Genomic DNA, 16,576 nt, shown 5'->3' with positions numbered 1-16,576 from the left:
TAATTAAATGTTTCAAGTAGGTGAGGTAGCAGATGGTTAATACATTATAAGAAGCTAATGGAGTAGAAGTTTATGTATATTTAATAATTGTTATATAGAAATTAAATGTTAATAAGAAAAAAGATGGCCGCCGATGTGCCCTGCAACTGGCGTGATGTCATAGAAAAATGGATGGCATCACTTCTTTATGACATTGCTAGGTAGGCTCATCGTCGCTAAGGAAACATGATCAAGCAGCTCCCAACAAAACAAGGTTTTTGTGGGAGACAAAGCCCCCTACTTTCTTAACAGATGGCTCTTGTTCAGCCTGCAGGACAGGCAGCCAGCAGGGTAAAGGACTATGGAGTCTTCTCAGAAAGGGCGTAGTTTGGGTCAGCCAGCGGCAAAGTTCCCCCGGAGCATCTCCCCCCAGCGAGGAGCAGAACTCTTCCAAGGCACCCTGCTCCAGCCGGGGAGCGCACCCCCCCGAACCACCTCACTTCTGGAGGGGAGTGAGCATTCCCAAGGCATCCTACTTCGACAAGTGAGTGCACCCCCCCTCAGCGCCTCCCCTCAGCGAGGGCCCGACATCCCCCGAAGCGCCTCCCCTCAGCGAGGGCCCGACATCCCCCAAAGCGCCTCCCCTCAGCGAGGGACCAACATCCCCCGAAGCGCCTCCCCTCAGCGAGGGACCGACATCCCCCGAAGCACCTCCCCTCAGCGTGGGACCGACATCCCCCGAAGCGCCTCCCCTCAGCGAGGGACCGACATCCCCCGAAGCGCCTCCCCTCAGCGAGGGACCGACATCCCCCAAAGCGCCTCCCCTCAGCGAGGGACCAACATCCCCCAAAGCGCCTCCCCTCAGCGAGGGACCAACATCCCCCGAAGCGCCTCCCCTCAGCAAGGGTACAATATCCCCCGAAGCGCCTCCCCTCAGCGTGGGACCGACATCCCCCGAAGCGCCTCCCCTCAGCGGGGGACCAACATCCCCCGAAGCGCCTCCCCTCAGCGAGGGACCGACATCCCCCAAAGCGCCTCCCCTCAGCGAGGGACCGACATCCCCCGAAGCGCCTCCCCTCAGCGGGGGACCAACATCCCCCGAAGCGCCTCCCCTCAGCGAGGGACCAACATCCCCCGAAGCGCCTCCCCTCAGCGGGGGACCGACATCCCCCAAAGCGCCTCCCCTCAGCGAGGGACCGACATCCCCCGAAGCGCCTCCCCTCAGCGGGGGACCAACATCCCCCGAAGCGCCTCCCCTCAGCGGGGGACCAACATCCCCCGAAGCGCCTCCCCTCAGCGGGGGACCGACATCCCCCGAAGCGCCTCCCCTCAGTGGGGGGAAGCACTCTCTCCAGGCATCCCGCTCCGACGAGAGAGTGAGCCTCCCCAGCTCGCTTTCCCCCAGCACAGGAATGGGCTGTGCCAAGGTGGCCTGCTCCGGCGAGGAAGTGCGCCACCCGGGGCCACCGCGCCTCGGCGAGAAAGCGAGCTCCTGCGCAGCGTCTTCCCCCAGCCAGGAAGTGATGGCCCACGCAGTGGCGCCCCACACACCACGGTGGAACTGAGAAGTGGGAAATGCTCGGTCCAGCCAGGGAAGCTGTCAGTGACTTCCAGCCATTTGCTGGTAACCCTGCAGCAGGGCCTCAAGGCCTCAAGGCCGGAACCCCCTCAGAGAGCCAGCCCCCCACCAGAGCCCAAACTGAACCATGCAACAACGGCACTGGACAGACGCCCTCCCACCAGCAACGCCGAGCCGCCCGCGTCAGCCCCCGGGAGTGCCCCTTGGACAGAGGCTGCTTCAGCCGGCAGTGACGCACCTCAGCCGCAGACCAAGCGAGCTCGCAGAGCCATTCGCAACCCAAAGGACCAGACCACCCAGACTGAACCCATCTATGCAGTCTCCTTTCCCCCACGGACTGAAGGGACCCGCAGGGCCTCCCCCAGTCCCGACGCCGAAGGGACCCTCCGGGACTCCCCCCATCCTGATGTCAAATGGACCCATGGGGGCTCCCCCCGTCCCGATGCCAAAGGGACCCGCCGGGACTCCCCCCATCCCAACGCCGAAGGGACCCGCCAGGACTCCCCCCATCCCAACGCCGAAGGGACCCGCAGAGCCTCCCCCCGTCCCAACGCCGAAGGGACCCGCCAGGACTCCCCCCGTTCCGATGTCAGTGGGACCCGCTGGATCTCCCCCCACCCAGAGTGTGAGTCGAGCTACCGGTGTGCACTGCACCGAGAGATAGAATCGATTCGCAGGAGCTCCCAACATCCAGAGACCGAAGTGACTCCCAGAAGCTCGCTCCAGCCAAAGACCGGAAGCACCAGCAGCTCCTTCTGTCTCCCAAAGGATGCATCAACCCAGACGGCCCCCTGTCTGGAGGTCCCACTGCACTCAGAGACCCACTCGACCTGCTGGGCCTCGGCCCATGCCATAAGTGCAGCCACCCGCAGGGGCCCGTCCCTGCCGCAGGCTGTCCTGGCCCCCGGGGATTTACCTCCGAGAGCCTTAGCCAAGTTCGGACCTGAATCGACATGGTGGCCCTTGCTCCAGCCAGACTCCGCACAGCCAGGCAGCCAGGCTCCCATGTGGCCAGGGTCCTCAGGGCCTGCGAGTGAGCCAGCTGCTGCTGGCCCATGGCCCATGGAAACAGACGGCGTGTGTGACGGCGCAGGTACCTCAGGCAACGACTCGACCGTGCCAGACAAGCACCTCGCGGCCGTCCCGTCAGAGCAGCGGCAGCCGGATGGTGCTGAGCCCAGCTGTGATGCCGCAGACAGGACCAAGCCAGCCAGGGAAAGAACCATTCCCAGGTTTAGTGCTTTTTTTGTGGGTATGTATGAGCAGCGGTGGGCCTCAGAGTGTTGTCTGCAGGCTGGCCCCGGCGCCCCGCTAGCCCCATCTCTCCCCTTCAGGGCTGCACTCGGCCTGCTTCTGTAGCAGCTGCCGCTACCGTGGCTGCTTCCTGCTGCGGCAGGATAGAATGGCGAGCATGAGAACATGAGCACGGCCACACGGGGTCAGACCCACGGCCCCTCCGGCCCACTGGCCTGACTGCCCACTGTGGCCAGAGCCAGGTGAGTAGGGCTGCCTGGTGTCTGCTACTCAACTGGACGGTTCGGTATTTTCACCTCCTGTCCGGTAAAACATTCAGAAAATACCGGACACCTAACATGCCTTACAATGCCTTACCATGCCCTACCATGCCTTACAATGCCTTACCATGCCTTACAATGCCTTACCATGCCCTACCATGCCTTACAATGCTTTACCATGCCCTAACATGCCTTACAATGCTCTACCATGCCCTACCATGCCTTACAATGCCCTACCATGCCCTAACATGCCTTACCATGCCCTAACATGCCTTACCATGCCCTACCATGCCTTACAATGCCCTAACATGCCTTACAATGCCCTAACATGCCCTACCATGCCTTACAATGCCTTACTATGCCCTACCATGCCTTACAATGCCTTACCATGCCTTACCATGCCCTACCATGCCTTACCATGCCCTAACATGCCTTACAATGCTCTACCATGCCCTACCATGCCTTACCATGCCTTACAATGCCCTACCATGCTCTACCATGCCTTACAATGCCCTGACATGCCTTACAATGCCTTACCATGCCTTACCATGCCCTACCATGCTCTACCATGCCTTACAATGCTCTACCATGCCTTACAATGCCCTACCATGCCCTACCATGCCTTACAATGCTCTACCATGCCCTACCATGCCTTACAATGCCCTAATATGCCTTACAATGCCTTACCATGCCCTACCATGCTCTACCATGCCTTACAATGCCCTAATATGCCTTACAATGCCGTACAATGCCTTACCATGCCCTACCATGCCTTACAATGCCCTAATATGCCTTACAATGCCTTACAATGCCTTACCATGCCCTACCATGCCTTACAATGCCCTACCATGCCCAGTACTTTCTGATTTTTCCTGGGCTGTCTGGCTCAATGCGGAGGCTGTCTGGCCCAGCGCAGGGAGGCAAGATGGCGGGCGGCTCCAGCAGCCTGTTAGGGCCAAAAAGTCTCACCACGCATTTCTTAAAGGGGCCACGCAGGGGTTTTTTTTTGTTTTGTTTTTTTTTCCTAACAACTCTCAGGGTCTTTTTCTTTTCGGTATTTTTTCTGAAACCATCTGGCAACCCTACGGGTGAACAGAACAGAGAACCATCCAATGAGCCCTCCCCTGTCACCCATTCCCAAGCTCTTTGGCCTTCTTATCTGAGGCCCTTTTCTCAGCCTAAGAAACAGCTTTAGGTATATTCAACTTGGGGCCACGCACATGGCACATACACGCACACACGCATTGCACTCACGCACACAGTGCACATGCACACAAACTGCACACGTGCATGCACACTTTGCACATGTACACACTGCACATGCACACAAACTGCACACGTGCATGCACACTTTGCACATGTACACACTGCACATGCGCACAAACTGCACACGTGCATGCACACTTTGCACATGTACACACTGCACATGCGCACACACACACACCTCCAAACAGGAGCCTGGAAGAAGCTTCCCGGGGAGGAAGCAGAAAGGAATAAACAGGCCTTGGGAAGTCCTGCAGTCCCTCCAGTGCAGATAGGGGGCCTGTGCATCCAAACCTCAGGGGCACAGAACTGAGGGTCAGCGGTGCAGGGAAGCTGCCAAGGGGAACCCACTAGCAGATGGAAGTACGTGGAGGGAAAAGGAAGTGAAAGGAGACGAGCTCAGGAAGCAAGGGGGACAGGTTTGGAGCTCCCCACTAATGTCAGGTTCCAGATGTGGGTGCAGCACCCGCCCCAGAGCACATGTGAGGGCAGTCGGAGTTGGAATCCCATGTGGGATTGCTCCATTTTCCAAAATCTAGAATCACGTCGTCAAACCATAGTCTCACAGAACACTAGAACTGGCAGGGACCTTGAGAGTCATCAAGTCCAGTCCCCTGCCCTCACGGCAGGACCCAGCACTGTCTAGACCATCCCTGGCAGGTGTCTGTCCCACCTGCTCTTCAATATCTCCAGAGATGGAGATTCCACAACCCCCGTAGGCAATTTATTCCAGTGTTTAACCACCCCGACAGAAAGCTTTCCTACTGTCCAACCTAAACCTCCTGTGATGCAGTTTAAGCCCATTGCTTCTTCTCCTATCCTCAGAGGCCAAGGACAACAATTTTTCTCCCTTCTCTGTGTGACACCCTTTTAGGCTGCTATCATGTCCCCTCTCAATTTTCTCTTTTCCAGACTAAACCAACCCGATACTTTCAGTCTTCCCGCACTGTTCATGTTCTCTAGACCTGTAATCATTCCTGCTGCTCCTCTCTGGACCTTCTCTAACTAGGGTTGCCAGGTGTCCAGTATTGACCTGGACAGTCCGATATTTTCACTTCCTGTCTGGTAAAAAATTCAGAAAATACCAGACACCTGAAATGTCCAGTATTTTCTGATTTTTTTTCCAGCCAGGAGGGGAAAATACCAGACACCTGGCAACCCTACAACACATTCGGCAACTGAGCCCAGCGTCCTCCCCCTCTCCTCCCCTCCCCCCGCCCCGCTTACCTGGTTGCGCAGGGAAGCTGCATTCTGGCTCCATCAAGAAAACAAAATGGCCACCGGTAAAAAGCAGATTTTGACTCCCTCAGAGACCTGATAGGCAGAATCCCCTGGGATGCTAACATGAAGGGGAAAGGAGTCCAGGACAGCTGGCAGTATTTTAAAGAAGCTTTATTGAAGACACAGAAAGAAACCATCCCGACACGTAGCAAGAGAGGCAAACATGGTAGGAGACCGGATTGGCTTACAGGGGAAATCCTTGGTGAACTTAAGCACAAAAAGGAAGCTTACAAAAAGTGGAAACTTGGACAAATGACCAGGGAGGAGTTTAAATGTAGAGCTCGAGAATGCAGGGGGATTATCAGGAAGGACAAAGTGCAAATGGAATTGCGACTGGTTAAGGATGTGAAGGATAACAAGAACAGTTTCTACAGGCATGTTAACAAGAAGAAGGTGATCAGAGAGGGTGTGGGGCCCTTACTGGATGAAGGAGATAACCTAGTGACAGATGATGTGGGGAAAGCTGAAGTACTCAATGCTTTCTTTGCCTCTGTATTCACGGACAAGGTAGGCTCCCGGACTAATGCGCTAAGTGACACAAGATGGGATGAAGATGGACAGCCCTTGGTGGGTAAAGAACAGGTTAGAAACTATTTAGAAAAGCTAAAAGTACACAAATCCATGGGTACGGACTTAATGCATCCGAGGGTACTGAGGGAGATGGCAAATGTCATTGAGGAGCCTTTGGCCATTATCTTTGAAAAGTCGTGGAGATCGGGAGAGATCCCGGATGATTGGAAAAAGGCAAATGTAGTGCCCATCTTCAAAAATGGGAAGAAGGATCCAGGGAACAATAGGCCAGTTGGTCTTACCTCGGTTCCTGGAAAAATCATGGAAGGGATCCTTAAGGAATCCATTTTGAGGCACTTGGAAGAGAGGAAAGTGATCAGGAATAGTCAGCAGGGATTCACAAAGGGCAAGTCCTGCCTGACCAATCTGATTAGCTTCTATGATGAGGTAACTGGCTCTGTGGATGTGGGAAAGTCAGTGGATGTGATAGACCTTGACTTTAGCAAGGCTTTTGATATGGTCTCCCACAATATTCTTGCCAGCAAGTTAAGGGATTGTGGATTGGATAAATGGATGGTAAGCTGGATAGAAAGCTGGCTAGAAGGCTGGGCCCAGCGGGTAGTGATCAACGGTTCGATGTCAGGATGGTGGTCGGTTTCTAGCGGAGTGCCCCAAGGTTCAGTTCTGGGACCAGTTTTGTTCAATATCTTTATTAAGGACCTGGCTGAGGGGATGGATTGCATCCTCAGAAAGTTGGAGATGACACTAAGCTGGGGGGAGAGGTAGATACGCTTAAGGGCAGAGATAGGGTCCAGAGTGACTTAGACAAATTGGAGGATTGGGCTAGAAAAAATCTGATGAGGTTCAACAAGGACAAGTGCAGAGTCCTGCACTTGGGACGGAAGAATCCCAAGCATTGTTACAGGCTGGGGACCAACCAGTTAAGAAGTAGTTCTGCAGAAAAGGACCTGGAGGTTACAGTGGATAAGAAGCTGGATAAGAGTCAACAGTGTGCCCTTGTAGCCAAGAAGGCTAATGGCATATTAGGTTGCATTAGGAGGAGCATTGCCAGAAGATCCGGAGATGTGATTATTTCCCTTTTTTCGGCTCTGGTGAGGCCACATCTGGAGTATTGTGTCCAGTTCTGGGCCCCCCACTACAAAAAGGATGTGGACGCATTGGAGAGGGTCCAGCGGAGGGCAACCAAAATGATTAGGGGGCTGGAGCATATGACCTATGAGGCGAGGCTGAGGGACTTGGGTCTATTTAGTCTGCAGAAGCGAAGAGTGAGGGGGGATTTGAGAGCAGCCTTCAACTTCCTGAAGGGAGGTTCCAAAGAGGATGGAGAGAGGCTGTTCTCAGTAGTGACAGATGGCAGAACAAGGAGCAATGGTCTCAAGTTGTGGTGGGAGAGGTCCAGGTTGGATATTAGGAAAAACTATTTCCCTAGGAGGGTGGTGAAGCACTGGAATGGGTTACCTAGGGAAGTGGTGGAGTCTCCATCCCTAGAGGTGTTTAAGTCTCGGCTTGACAAAGCCCTGGCCGGGTTGATTTAGTTGGGATTGGTCCTGCCTAGAGCAGGGGGCTGGACTTGATGACCTTCTGAGGTCTCCTCCAGCTCTATGGTTCTATGATTCTATGAAAGCTTAAAGAACTGAAGCAAGGGGAAGCTATGCATTCCCTGGGTCTTAGTGCTCAACCGCTCCTCTCTTGCTAGCCCTATTCTGATTCTGCATGCACTTAAAGCTGTTTTAATGCTGGTTTTGTTTTTGTTTCTGTTTTGCTTAACTCTTGGGGTCCTTTTTTTTTTCCTTAACAATTTTGGTCTCCCCCTTTTTTCTCAACAGAATTTTTTCCCTGGTGTTGTTGGGTTTTTTGGGGGGTGAGGGGCGGAGTGTATGGTATTTTTAGTTAAACCATCTGGCAACCCTTCCTCTAATTTCTTCACATCTTTCTTGAAATGTGGTATCCAGAACTGGACACAATACTCCAGCAGAGGCCTACTTCTCATAACTTGTTCACAACACTTATGATACTTTTCCAAGTCATTTTTAACTTGTTCTTTTCCTTTTTTTAAGTTCTGAACCTACCAGATTTTCACTGGCATTCAGTGTTAGGCATCCAGTCGCTATCAACCGTCCTCGTGAAAATCAGCACAAAGAAGTTATTAAGCAGCTGCCATTTCCACATTTTCTGTTACTGTTTTTCCCTCTTCGTTGACCAATGGGCCTATCCTGTCCTTGGCCATCTTCTTGCTTCTAATCTATTTGTAGAATGTTTTCTTGTTTCCCTTTATGTCTCTAGCTGGTCTGAGCCTGTTTTGTGCCTTTGCCTTTCTAATCTTGCCCCTGCACACCTGTGTTGTTTGTTTATATTCGTTCTTTGTCCTTTGACCTAGTTTATTAAAGTCTGCCCTCCTGAAATCCGTTGTCTTTATTTTGCTGTTCTCCCTTCTACCCTTCCTTAGACTCATGAACTCTGTCATTTCATCATCACTTTCACCCAAGCTGCCTGCCACTTTCAAGTTCTCAACCAGTTCCTCCCTATTTGTTAAAAACGAATCTAGAGCAGCTTCTTCCCTAGTAGCTTTTTCAACCTTCGGAAGTAAAAAAATTATTTCAAATCCATTCCAGGACTTGTTGGATAATCTGTGCCCCGCTGTATTAGTTACCCCACAGCTGTCTGGGTAGCTGAAATTCCTCATCACCAACAAATCTTGAGCTTGGTTGTTTAAAAAAGCCTCATTGACCTCTTCTTCCTGAATAGGTGGTCTGTAGTAGGCCCCTAGCATCACCCTTGTTTTTGACCCCTTTTAACCTAACCCAGAGACTCTCAACAAGTCTGTCTGCACCTCAGTCCAAGTGTATACATTTTTAATACACAAGGCAACACCTCCCCCTTTTCCCCTGCCTATCCTTGCTGAGCAAGCTGTACCCATCTCTACCGATTTTCCAATCATGTGTATTATCCCACCAAGTCTCTGTGGTACCAACAATGTCATAGTTGTATTTATTTACTAGCACGTCCAGTTCTTCCTCCTTATTCCCCAGACTTCTTACATTTGTACCTAGGCATCTAAGATCCTGATTTGATTTGGTGCCCCAGTCCTGCCCTGTCCCCCCTTTATCTCTGCTATTATACCCCATGGCCTTCCCTGACCTGTCCCGCAGGTCTCCATGTTCTTCACTTACCAGTGGCCTTTGGTCACCTGCCCTCATCAAACCTAGTTTAAAGCCTCCTCACTAGATTAGCCAGTCTGCATCCAAAAAGGGTCTCCCCCTTCCTCGAAAAGGGAACCCCATCCCTGCTGAGAGTCCTTCCTGGAATAGCATCCCATGGTAGAGGAAGCCAAAGCCCTCCTGATGACACCATCATCGCAGCCAGGCATTCACCTCCAGGATGCACCTGTCTCTGCCCAGGCCCTGATCTTTGGCAGGAAGGATGGAGGAGAACACCACCTGGGCTCCAGACTCCTTCATCTGTATGCCCAGAGCCCTGGAGTCCCTCTTGACCCTCAGTGTCGCACCTCGCAGCATCACTAGGCCCGCATGCAGGAGTAGTCAGAGGGCCGGATGATTCTCGACAATCCCTCTGTAACGTCTGAGACACGGGCCCATCTCCCGGGATGCCAAGTCAGGGCAACAGATGGACATCTCCAGCTCCTCAGAAGAGAGTCTCCAGTCTCCGGCCACCACTACCCTACGTATCCTCCTGCGAGTGTTGGCTGCAGACCTCATGGATGCTCCTCCTCCTCGGGGTGATTCCTCATCTCCCATGTCCAGAACAGAGAACGGTTCTCCAGAACCATGGTGGGAAGGCTGGGCACAGGGGTGGAGCCCTGCCTGCCACCAGCAGGGAGCAGCTGCCCAAGACTTCTCCTCCCCCAGTGGTGTGTCAGCAGCCCTCTTAGCCAGAGAGCTTCCTCAGCCTCAGTCACCTCCACATGAATATTCTCCAGGAATCCCGCATGGGCTCAGATGCTCCTCATCCCAGCACCTCCTCCTGTCCTCTCCCACCTGCTGCCTGAGACTCAGGGCAGGGGTCCTCAGACTGTTTGCCAGCATGACCCCATTTTAGTACATGACTCCCTCCCTGGACCTCAGGCAGTATGGAGAAAGCCAGTCCCCTGAAGAGCGTGTCCTCATCCGTGTGAGGCACGCAGGGTCAGGCCTCATGGGGGAGGCCGTTTTAGTATTTGAACGCACCATAACGGTTGGAGCTGTTATTGCAATAAAACAGTCTGATTCCAACTCACTGGCTGCGTCTAGACTGGCAGGATTTTACGCAAATGCTTTTAACAGAAAAGTTTTCCCATTAAAAGCATTTGCGGAAAAGCGTGTCTAGATTGGCACGGACGCTTTTCTGCAAAAGCACTTTTTTGTGGAAAAGCGTCCGTGCCAATCTAGACGCGCTTTTGCGCAAAAAAGCCCCAATCGCCATTTTCACCATTGGGGCTTTTTTGCGCAAAACAGTCCTGAGCTGTCTACACTGGCCCTCTTGTGCAAATACATTTGTGCAAAAGGGCTTTTTCCCAAACGGGAGCATCATAGTATTTGCAGACGAACACTGACAATCTTACATCAGATCGTCAGTGTTCTTGCGCAAATTCAAGCGGCCAGTGTAGACAGCTGGCAAGTTTTTCTGCAAAAGCAGCTGCTTTTGCAGAAAAACTTGTCAGTCTAAACACAGCCACTATGTTTGAATGTTTGTCCCAGGGGAAATGTCGGTGTTTTGGCTTTGTGTCGGCATTCAGCCTTGGTTTCCCCAGAGAGGTCTGGTGTTAAGCTGACTGGTCCATAGCTTTCTAAATTTTCCTTATTTCCCTTTTTAGACCAGGTGTCTCCACACAAGGTCACTAATTTCTTTGGTTTATCCTTGTGTGGAGCATCTGTTTGCCAAAGAAGCAGCTGTGTTACTCTGGCTGCTTTTTGCAGCTCATGCTATCAGTCCTTCAAAATACAGAGTAGTAAGCTGGTGTGCGTGTGTGTCTGTATGCCTCTGTGTGTCACAATGCTCCGTACTGCTGGCAGAGGATGGAGACTTCCCTTCAGCTCAGTACTGAGGCTGAGACTACAGCACCAGTTCCCGATTCACGTTTTTGAGGTTCTCGTCATGGATGTGAGAGTTAGAAGCAAGACGGACAGGTGCCAGCAAGGTGCAGCCAGCCCTGGAGCGGGCAATGGATGAGTAGAGGGGAGGCAAGATGTGGAGACAGCTTCCCCTCCCACCTTGCTTAAACCTGGGCCTTGGGCCTTTTCTCACACAGGGCTGGTGCGAGGTGTAATTCATGCCTGTGTTTAAACCACGCTGACCTGCTCAGGGACAAGGGTCTAGTGCCAAGCCAGGTCTTGCTGAGCCCTGGCCAGCCACAGCCCCTCTGGCAAAGTCCTGTGCCAGGCAGCCGGGAGGAGAGGGTTCGGGCGGTCGAGACTTTTCACAGGGCCTTAAAGAACCCCCTGGACATGGCTGGGGCGTTGACTACTGGAGTATTGTGTCCAGTTCTGGGCGCCACATTTCAAGAAAGATGTGGAGAAATTGGAAAGGGTACAGAGAAGAGCGACAAGAATGATTAAAGGTTTAGAGAACATGACCTATGAAGCCAGGCTTCATGAACTGGGCTTGTTTAGTTTGGAAAAAAGAAGATTAAGGGGGGACATGATAGCGGTTTTCAAATATCTAAAAGGGTGTCACAAGGAGGAAGGAGAAAATTTGTTCCTCTTGGTTTCTGAGGACAGGACAAGGAGTAATGGGCTTAAAGTGCAGCAGGGGAGGTTTAGATTGGACATTAGGAAAAAATTCCTAACTGTCAGGGTGGTCAAATATTGGAATAAATTGCCAAGGGAGGTGGTGGAATCTCCCTCTCTGGAGATATTTAAGAACAGGTTAGATAGACATCTGTCAGGGATGGTGTAGGTGGAGCTTGGTCCTGCCTTGAGGGCGGGGGGCTGGACTCGATGACCTCTCGAGGTCCCTTCCAGTCCTATGATTCTATGATTCTATGACTAGAAAACGTGATCATTGCCCCAGACCCTGGAGCCCTCTGCAGCGCCCCCTTGTGTTCGTGTTCATTAGACTTCCCTAGGCTGACAGTGCAGCGCTCAGCTGCCTACCCTCCCATCTGGAGGGGTGTTGCCTGCGGTGGAGGTGGCCCAGACGCGAACCAGGGTGGGGGTAAATCAGCTGTGGCCGGCGGTGGGCCTGGGCGTGGGCAATGCGGGGCCCTTATTGATGCCTCCGCTCACTGCAGCACCGCTAAAGCGAGCATACAAGAGGCAAGGTGGAGCAGGGGTGAGCTGTGCCTTGCCCAGCACCGAGCCACGTGCTAGCGGGGGGCTGCCTTGGCACCGCCGTCAGGATTCAGTGCCCTCTCTCCCCCTTGCAGATCTCACCGATGAGAAGTACACGGACATCCTGTGGTGGCTGAGAGGTTGGTGTCTCATCTCGGTTCCTCCCAAATCCCACGGGACCCAAGAGCTCCTCTCCCTTTCGCGAAGGCTCCCCTACCCCCTGCGTGCTCAGCTCAGCAGCAGCAACTGCAACCAGGATTCCCACCTTGCTATTTTTGTAGGACCTACACAAACACTGGTTTGCTTTTGCATGGCTATCCCCTGCATCACAGACTGCATTAAAGGTGGCTCTTAAGCGTCTGTGGCCTGTGATCTGTTTGGAGTTTCCCCTGGGGCCTGCGAGGTGCCTGCAGCCCAAGGGGGATTGTGATCAGCTGCTCCAGAAGCTGACATTTCTGGGGCACAAAAGCCGGCCGGTGAATTTTGGCTGGTGCCCACAGCCAGCAACCTGCCCCCAGCCTGCTGAGCTCACAGGCAGTGAAGGGTGGCTGCCCTGCTGGTTTCCCTGGGTTGCCCTTTGCCCCGGGCGTCTCGGGGGTGCATGTCACTGAGTGGTGCACTAACCAGTGCTCGTCTCTCGCCTTCCTTCCTGCGCCTCTTCGCCTGCCTCCCACCCCTGCGCACGGCTCCGTGGCCATCCCCCGCTGCCAGACGAAGAGGTAAGAGACCCCTTGGCAGGTGGCCCCCTCTCCAGGCTCCCTGGCGGCTCAGCTCTGCTGCCTTGGAGCTCTCCCGTGTGCCCACCCAGGCAGCCGCCTCCAGCCCATCCTATTGTCACCCCCCCAGCACCTCGCAGGGCCCCCTGCCGGCTCGGGGCAGCCCTGCACCTCCCTGACCCTTCTGGGATCCCCAGTCAAACAGCATGCGGGGTTCCAGCCCTTCCCAGGATCCAGGCCCCCAGGCCCGCTCGGAGTCCTCCCTGCCTGCACTGGCACCCCCAGCCCTTCCTCAGTGCAGCAGCTGCCTTGGGCTTCTTGGCTAGAGCCTCCTTCCCTCCCCCTCTGCCCTGTGTGAGCAGCGGCCTGGCCTGGCCTGGCCTGGCCCCCGCGCTGCCACCTTCGCCCACATGGCACTTGAGGGAGCTGGGCACTTTCTGGGCCTTGCTGAATTTCCCTCTCTGCTCGGGAGCCCAGCCCGCCAGGGGATGGGCACAGGCTGAGCTGTTGCTGCACCCAACTCTCTGGCTTCCTGGGTTTGCTACTGGCTGGAAACTCGTCCTTGATAGCTGTTTCCTGCCCTGCTTCAGAGGGGCTTGGACGGCCTGAGCACAGCAGGGAGTCCCTGGGGGGCTCTGTGCTCGGCGGGCACCCGTGGAAGGATGCGTCGACTCAGCAGATGGCACTGTTGGGTACCAGTGGTCCAGGCACTGGCTGGCTACAGCCAGAATCAGCAATGCATTGCCAGGTACACAGCGAGGTGTTTACTGGCCAGAGGATGCTGGGCACCTGCAGGGCCACATGGGGCAACGTGTTGTGTGCTGCACACGGAGGGGGTTACAAAACCTAGCCAGGCCTGGCAGAGCTGGGCAGGGATCGCAGGGCTGAGGTGGGGAGGGGAGCCCGTTGTCAGGCAGCATGTGGCCTTCCACTGTGTGGGAGCAGGGCAGGGATCTGCCGGCTCCCCACAGCCCTGGGCTGCGAGAGCTAATCCAGGCTGGTCAGATCAATCCCCTGGAAGGGGACCCAAAGAAACGCAGCTCTCTGGGTAGCCAGCCTTTGTCCCCAGGCTGAGCAGGGGGTTGCTGTTCCTCTGGCCTCGCCGCAGAGGCTGAGCAGACACGCCCAGTCCGACGGGGGCCGCTACCGGTGCTGGGGGATCACCAGTCACTGGCTTTATTTCTGCTCCCTGTTTGGATGCAAAGACAAGGATAGCTGGGGGTATGTCTACACTGCCCTCCTAGTTCGAACTAGGAACTCATTCCACGAGGAGTAATGGTAGTTCGAACTAGAAAGCCTAGTTCGAACTACCTAGTTCGTACCCCGTGTAGCCGCGCTGCACGGGGTTCGAACCAGCGGGGTTTTAAAAATGGCGGCTCCCCGTTTATGCAAATGAAGCCCGGGAAATTCAAATCCCAGGCTTCATTTGCAAGTGCGGTATGCCTACATTACCCTCCTAGTTCAAACTAGCGGGGTAGTGTAGACATACCCGGAGTGAGTCCTGAGTAGGGCGCGTCCTGCTGCGGATTTCGCTATGAACCATGGGGGTGAAGAGCTGTGGCCGTTCCAGCATTCACACGCGTGTTTATTGCTCCCTGTGCTTGCCTCAGTGCTCAAGAATAGTGAATAATGGCCCACCTGGCTCCTCGCTGTTATTCACAGGACTAGCGGCTTCTTCGCATTTTCATTCCTTGCTCCAAGAGGTGCCCTGAGGCCGAGGCTGGGACACACTTTTGTCACCCAGAGGGTTTTAAGGTGCATGTGGAAAGTGCAAAGCTTTCATCCTTGAAAATACGGCCCTGGCGCGCAGAAAAGCAGCCCGTGACGCCCGCAGGGAACTGATGGGCTCAGGCGAGGGGAAGGAGTCCGGGGAGCTGGTTGGCTTTTAAAGACTCCCTAGTGAAGGCGCCAGAGCAAACCCACCCGTTGCGCAGTAAGAAGAGCAAACGTGGCCGGCGACCAGCTTGGCTTAGCAGTGTGATCTCCGGCAAGCTCCAGGACAGCAGGAAGCTTCCGAGAAGTGGAAACGTTGCCGTGACGAGGCCAGAGGCATCTGGACGGAGCACCGCTCCGGCCCCCTCAGGCCAACCGGCTGAGCCCGGGGACCCGGCTTCTCTTCTCACTCGCCTGTGGCGACATGGAGCCGCGTCTCTCTTTGAAATGGGGCTTGCTCTGCCTGACTTGAAAGCTGGGTTCCGAGGTTCCAGTGCCGGGCCCCCATTGCTGGGCATTTGCCACGTGCCTGCCCTAGCGCCACATTTCTCCAAGCCGGGCGCCCTGGAGAGCCCTGAGCACAAGGCCAGAGCTTGTGGAGCGAGGCGCGGCTGAGCACGGTGCTCCCTCAGACCAGACCGTTCCAGCTCTGACGTGCTGCACCCATCTCCGCTCTGCAGCAAGCCCCTCCCATGGAGCCACCACTGGGCGAGGGACGGCCTGTGGAAAGCGGCACGTGGCAGGAGCAGGACAGAGCAGGGAGCTGGCTATGCCAAGGGCTCCCCGCAAGGAAACCTTTTCTTTTCCAAGCCCCTGACCCCTGGGGCTTCCTCTCAGACCCATTCTCCAGGTCTCCATGGATGCATACACAGGCACAGACGGGGGGCGTGGTTCCCTGCATCCACACGGAATCATTGGCAGCTGATTCCACGCCCCGGGCGAGTGGGCGTGGGCGTGTCCGAGCGGTGCTGCAGCATGAGCTGTGTCCCCGGGCACCCGGCCAGGGTCTGCATTGGCCATGCCGCCATGGTGGGTCACTATCTTCAGCGGCTGAGCCAGGGAGCTCGTCAGCAAGAGCGCGAGGCAGTGGCAGGCTGGCAGGCAGTGATCCATACGGGCCCTGCAGGGACAGGCCTGTGCGGGGTTCATCATCCCCTGCGCTCCAGAGAGGCCTCCGGGCTGGCCTCTTTCCCTCTTGCTTCCGTTTGGAGAATAAAAGCCGGCGGCAGCACGGCCTCTTCCCAAAATAACTCGGCCGCCCTGGATAATTATAGCTCCTCCGCCTGCTAGCCGCTAGCTCAGCTCCACTTCCCAGGGCGCAGCCTGGGGATTCTCCCTGCAGGGTGCAGGGTTCTCACTGACCCCTCTCCATGGGCCGGGCCGGGCCGGCCGGAGAAGGGGAAGTCCCATCGTCTGCCAGCCTCTCACAGCTCTGCCTGTCCCTGCGTGCACGGCCCAGGGAGAGCCCCGCAGCATGCCCCTGCCTCTCTGCGGAGGGAAGGCCAGCTGGACACAGCTCTCTGACCATGGGCTGCCCCGGCCACCGGAGCAACCCACTCGGCTCCGTCAGGCCCTTCTCCTGCAGGAACCTGCACCCCCGCATGCAGGAGCTCCTTCCCTGAGGGCCAGCTGGGCGCCTCTGCCCCACCCGTGGCACGTGGGCTGGTGCCTCGGCCCAGCATCCTTTGGCCCTGCTTGGTGCCGGGGGCTGGACTAAAGGCCTCCTCCAGTCTC

The 16,576-nt window shown here is 55.3% G+C and overlaps 1 protein-coding gene across 2 annotated transcripts; it reads left to right on the top strand.

Moving 5' to 3' along the window:
• The first annotated feature begins 219 nt into the window (after positions 1-219).
• On the top strand, positions 220-12,773 carry LOC102456913 (uncharacterized). Of its 2 annotated transcripts, none has more exons than XM_075917333.2 (2): positions 220-2,810; positions 12,509-12,773. In XM_075917333.2, exons 1-2 carry the CDS (start codon positions 341-343, stop codon positions 12,766-12,768), a joined length of 2,730 nt encoding a protein of 909 aa, XP_075773448.2. In that variant the 5' UTR covers positions 220-340; the 3' UTR covers positions 12,769-12,773. The 2 variants fall into 2 exon arrangements, with proteins under 2 accessions (XP_075773448.2, XP_075773450.2); XM_075917335.2 differs by having other exon boundaries at positions 220-2,790; positions 12,509-12,645.
• Positions 12,774-16,576: the final 3,803 nt, after the last annotated feature.

Source organism: Pelodiscus sinensis, chromosome 21, assembly GCF_052426305.1.
Source record: "Pelodiscus sinensis isolate ZL-2025 chromosome 21, ASM5242630v1, whole genome shotgun sequence".
NCBI classification, from domain to species: domain Eukaryota; kingdom Metazoa; phylum Chordata; order Testudines; family Trionychidae; genus Pelodiscus; species Pelodiscus sinensis.
The sequence above is the reverse complement of the archived record's forward strand: the minus strand, read 5'-3'. Positions and strand labels throughout refer to the sequence as shown.

What these genes read in the sequence shown, in the direction of transcription:
- LOC102456913 (XM_075917333.2), top strand. Translation starts at nt 341, where the DNA reads ATGGAGTCTTCTCAGAAAGGGCGTAGTTTGGGTCAGCCAGCGGCAAAG. An exon ending in GTTTAGTGCTTTTTTTGTGG is followed by an intron (nt 2,811 to 12,508) that starts GTATGTATGAGC and finishes TCCCCCTTGCAG; the next exon opens with ATCTCACCGATGAGAAGTAC.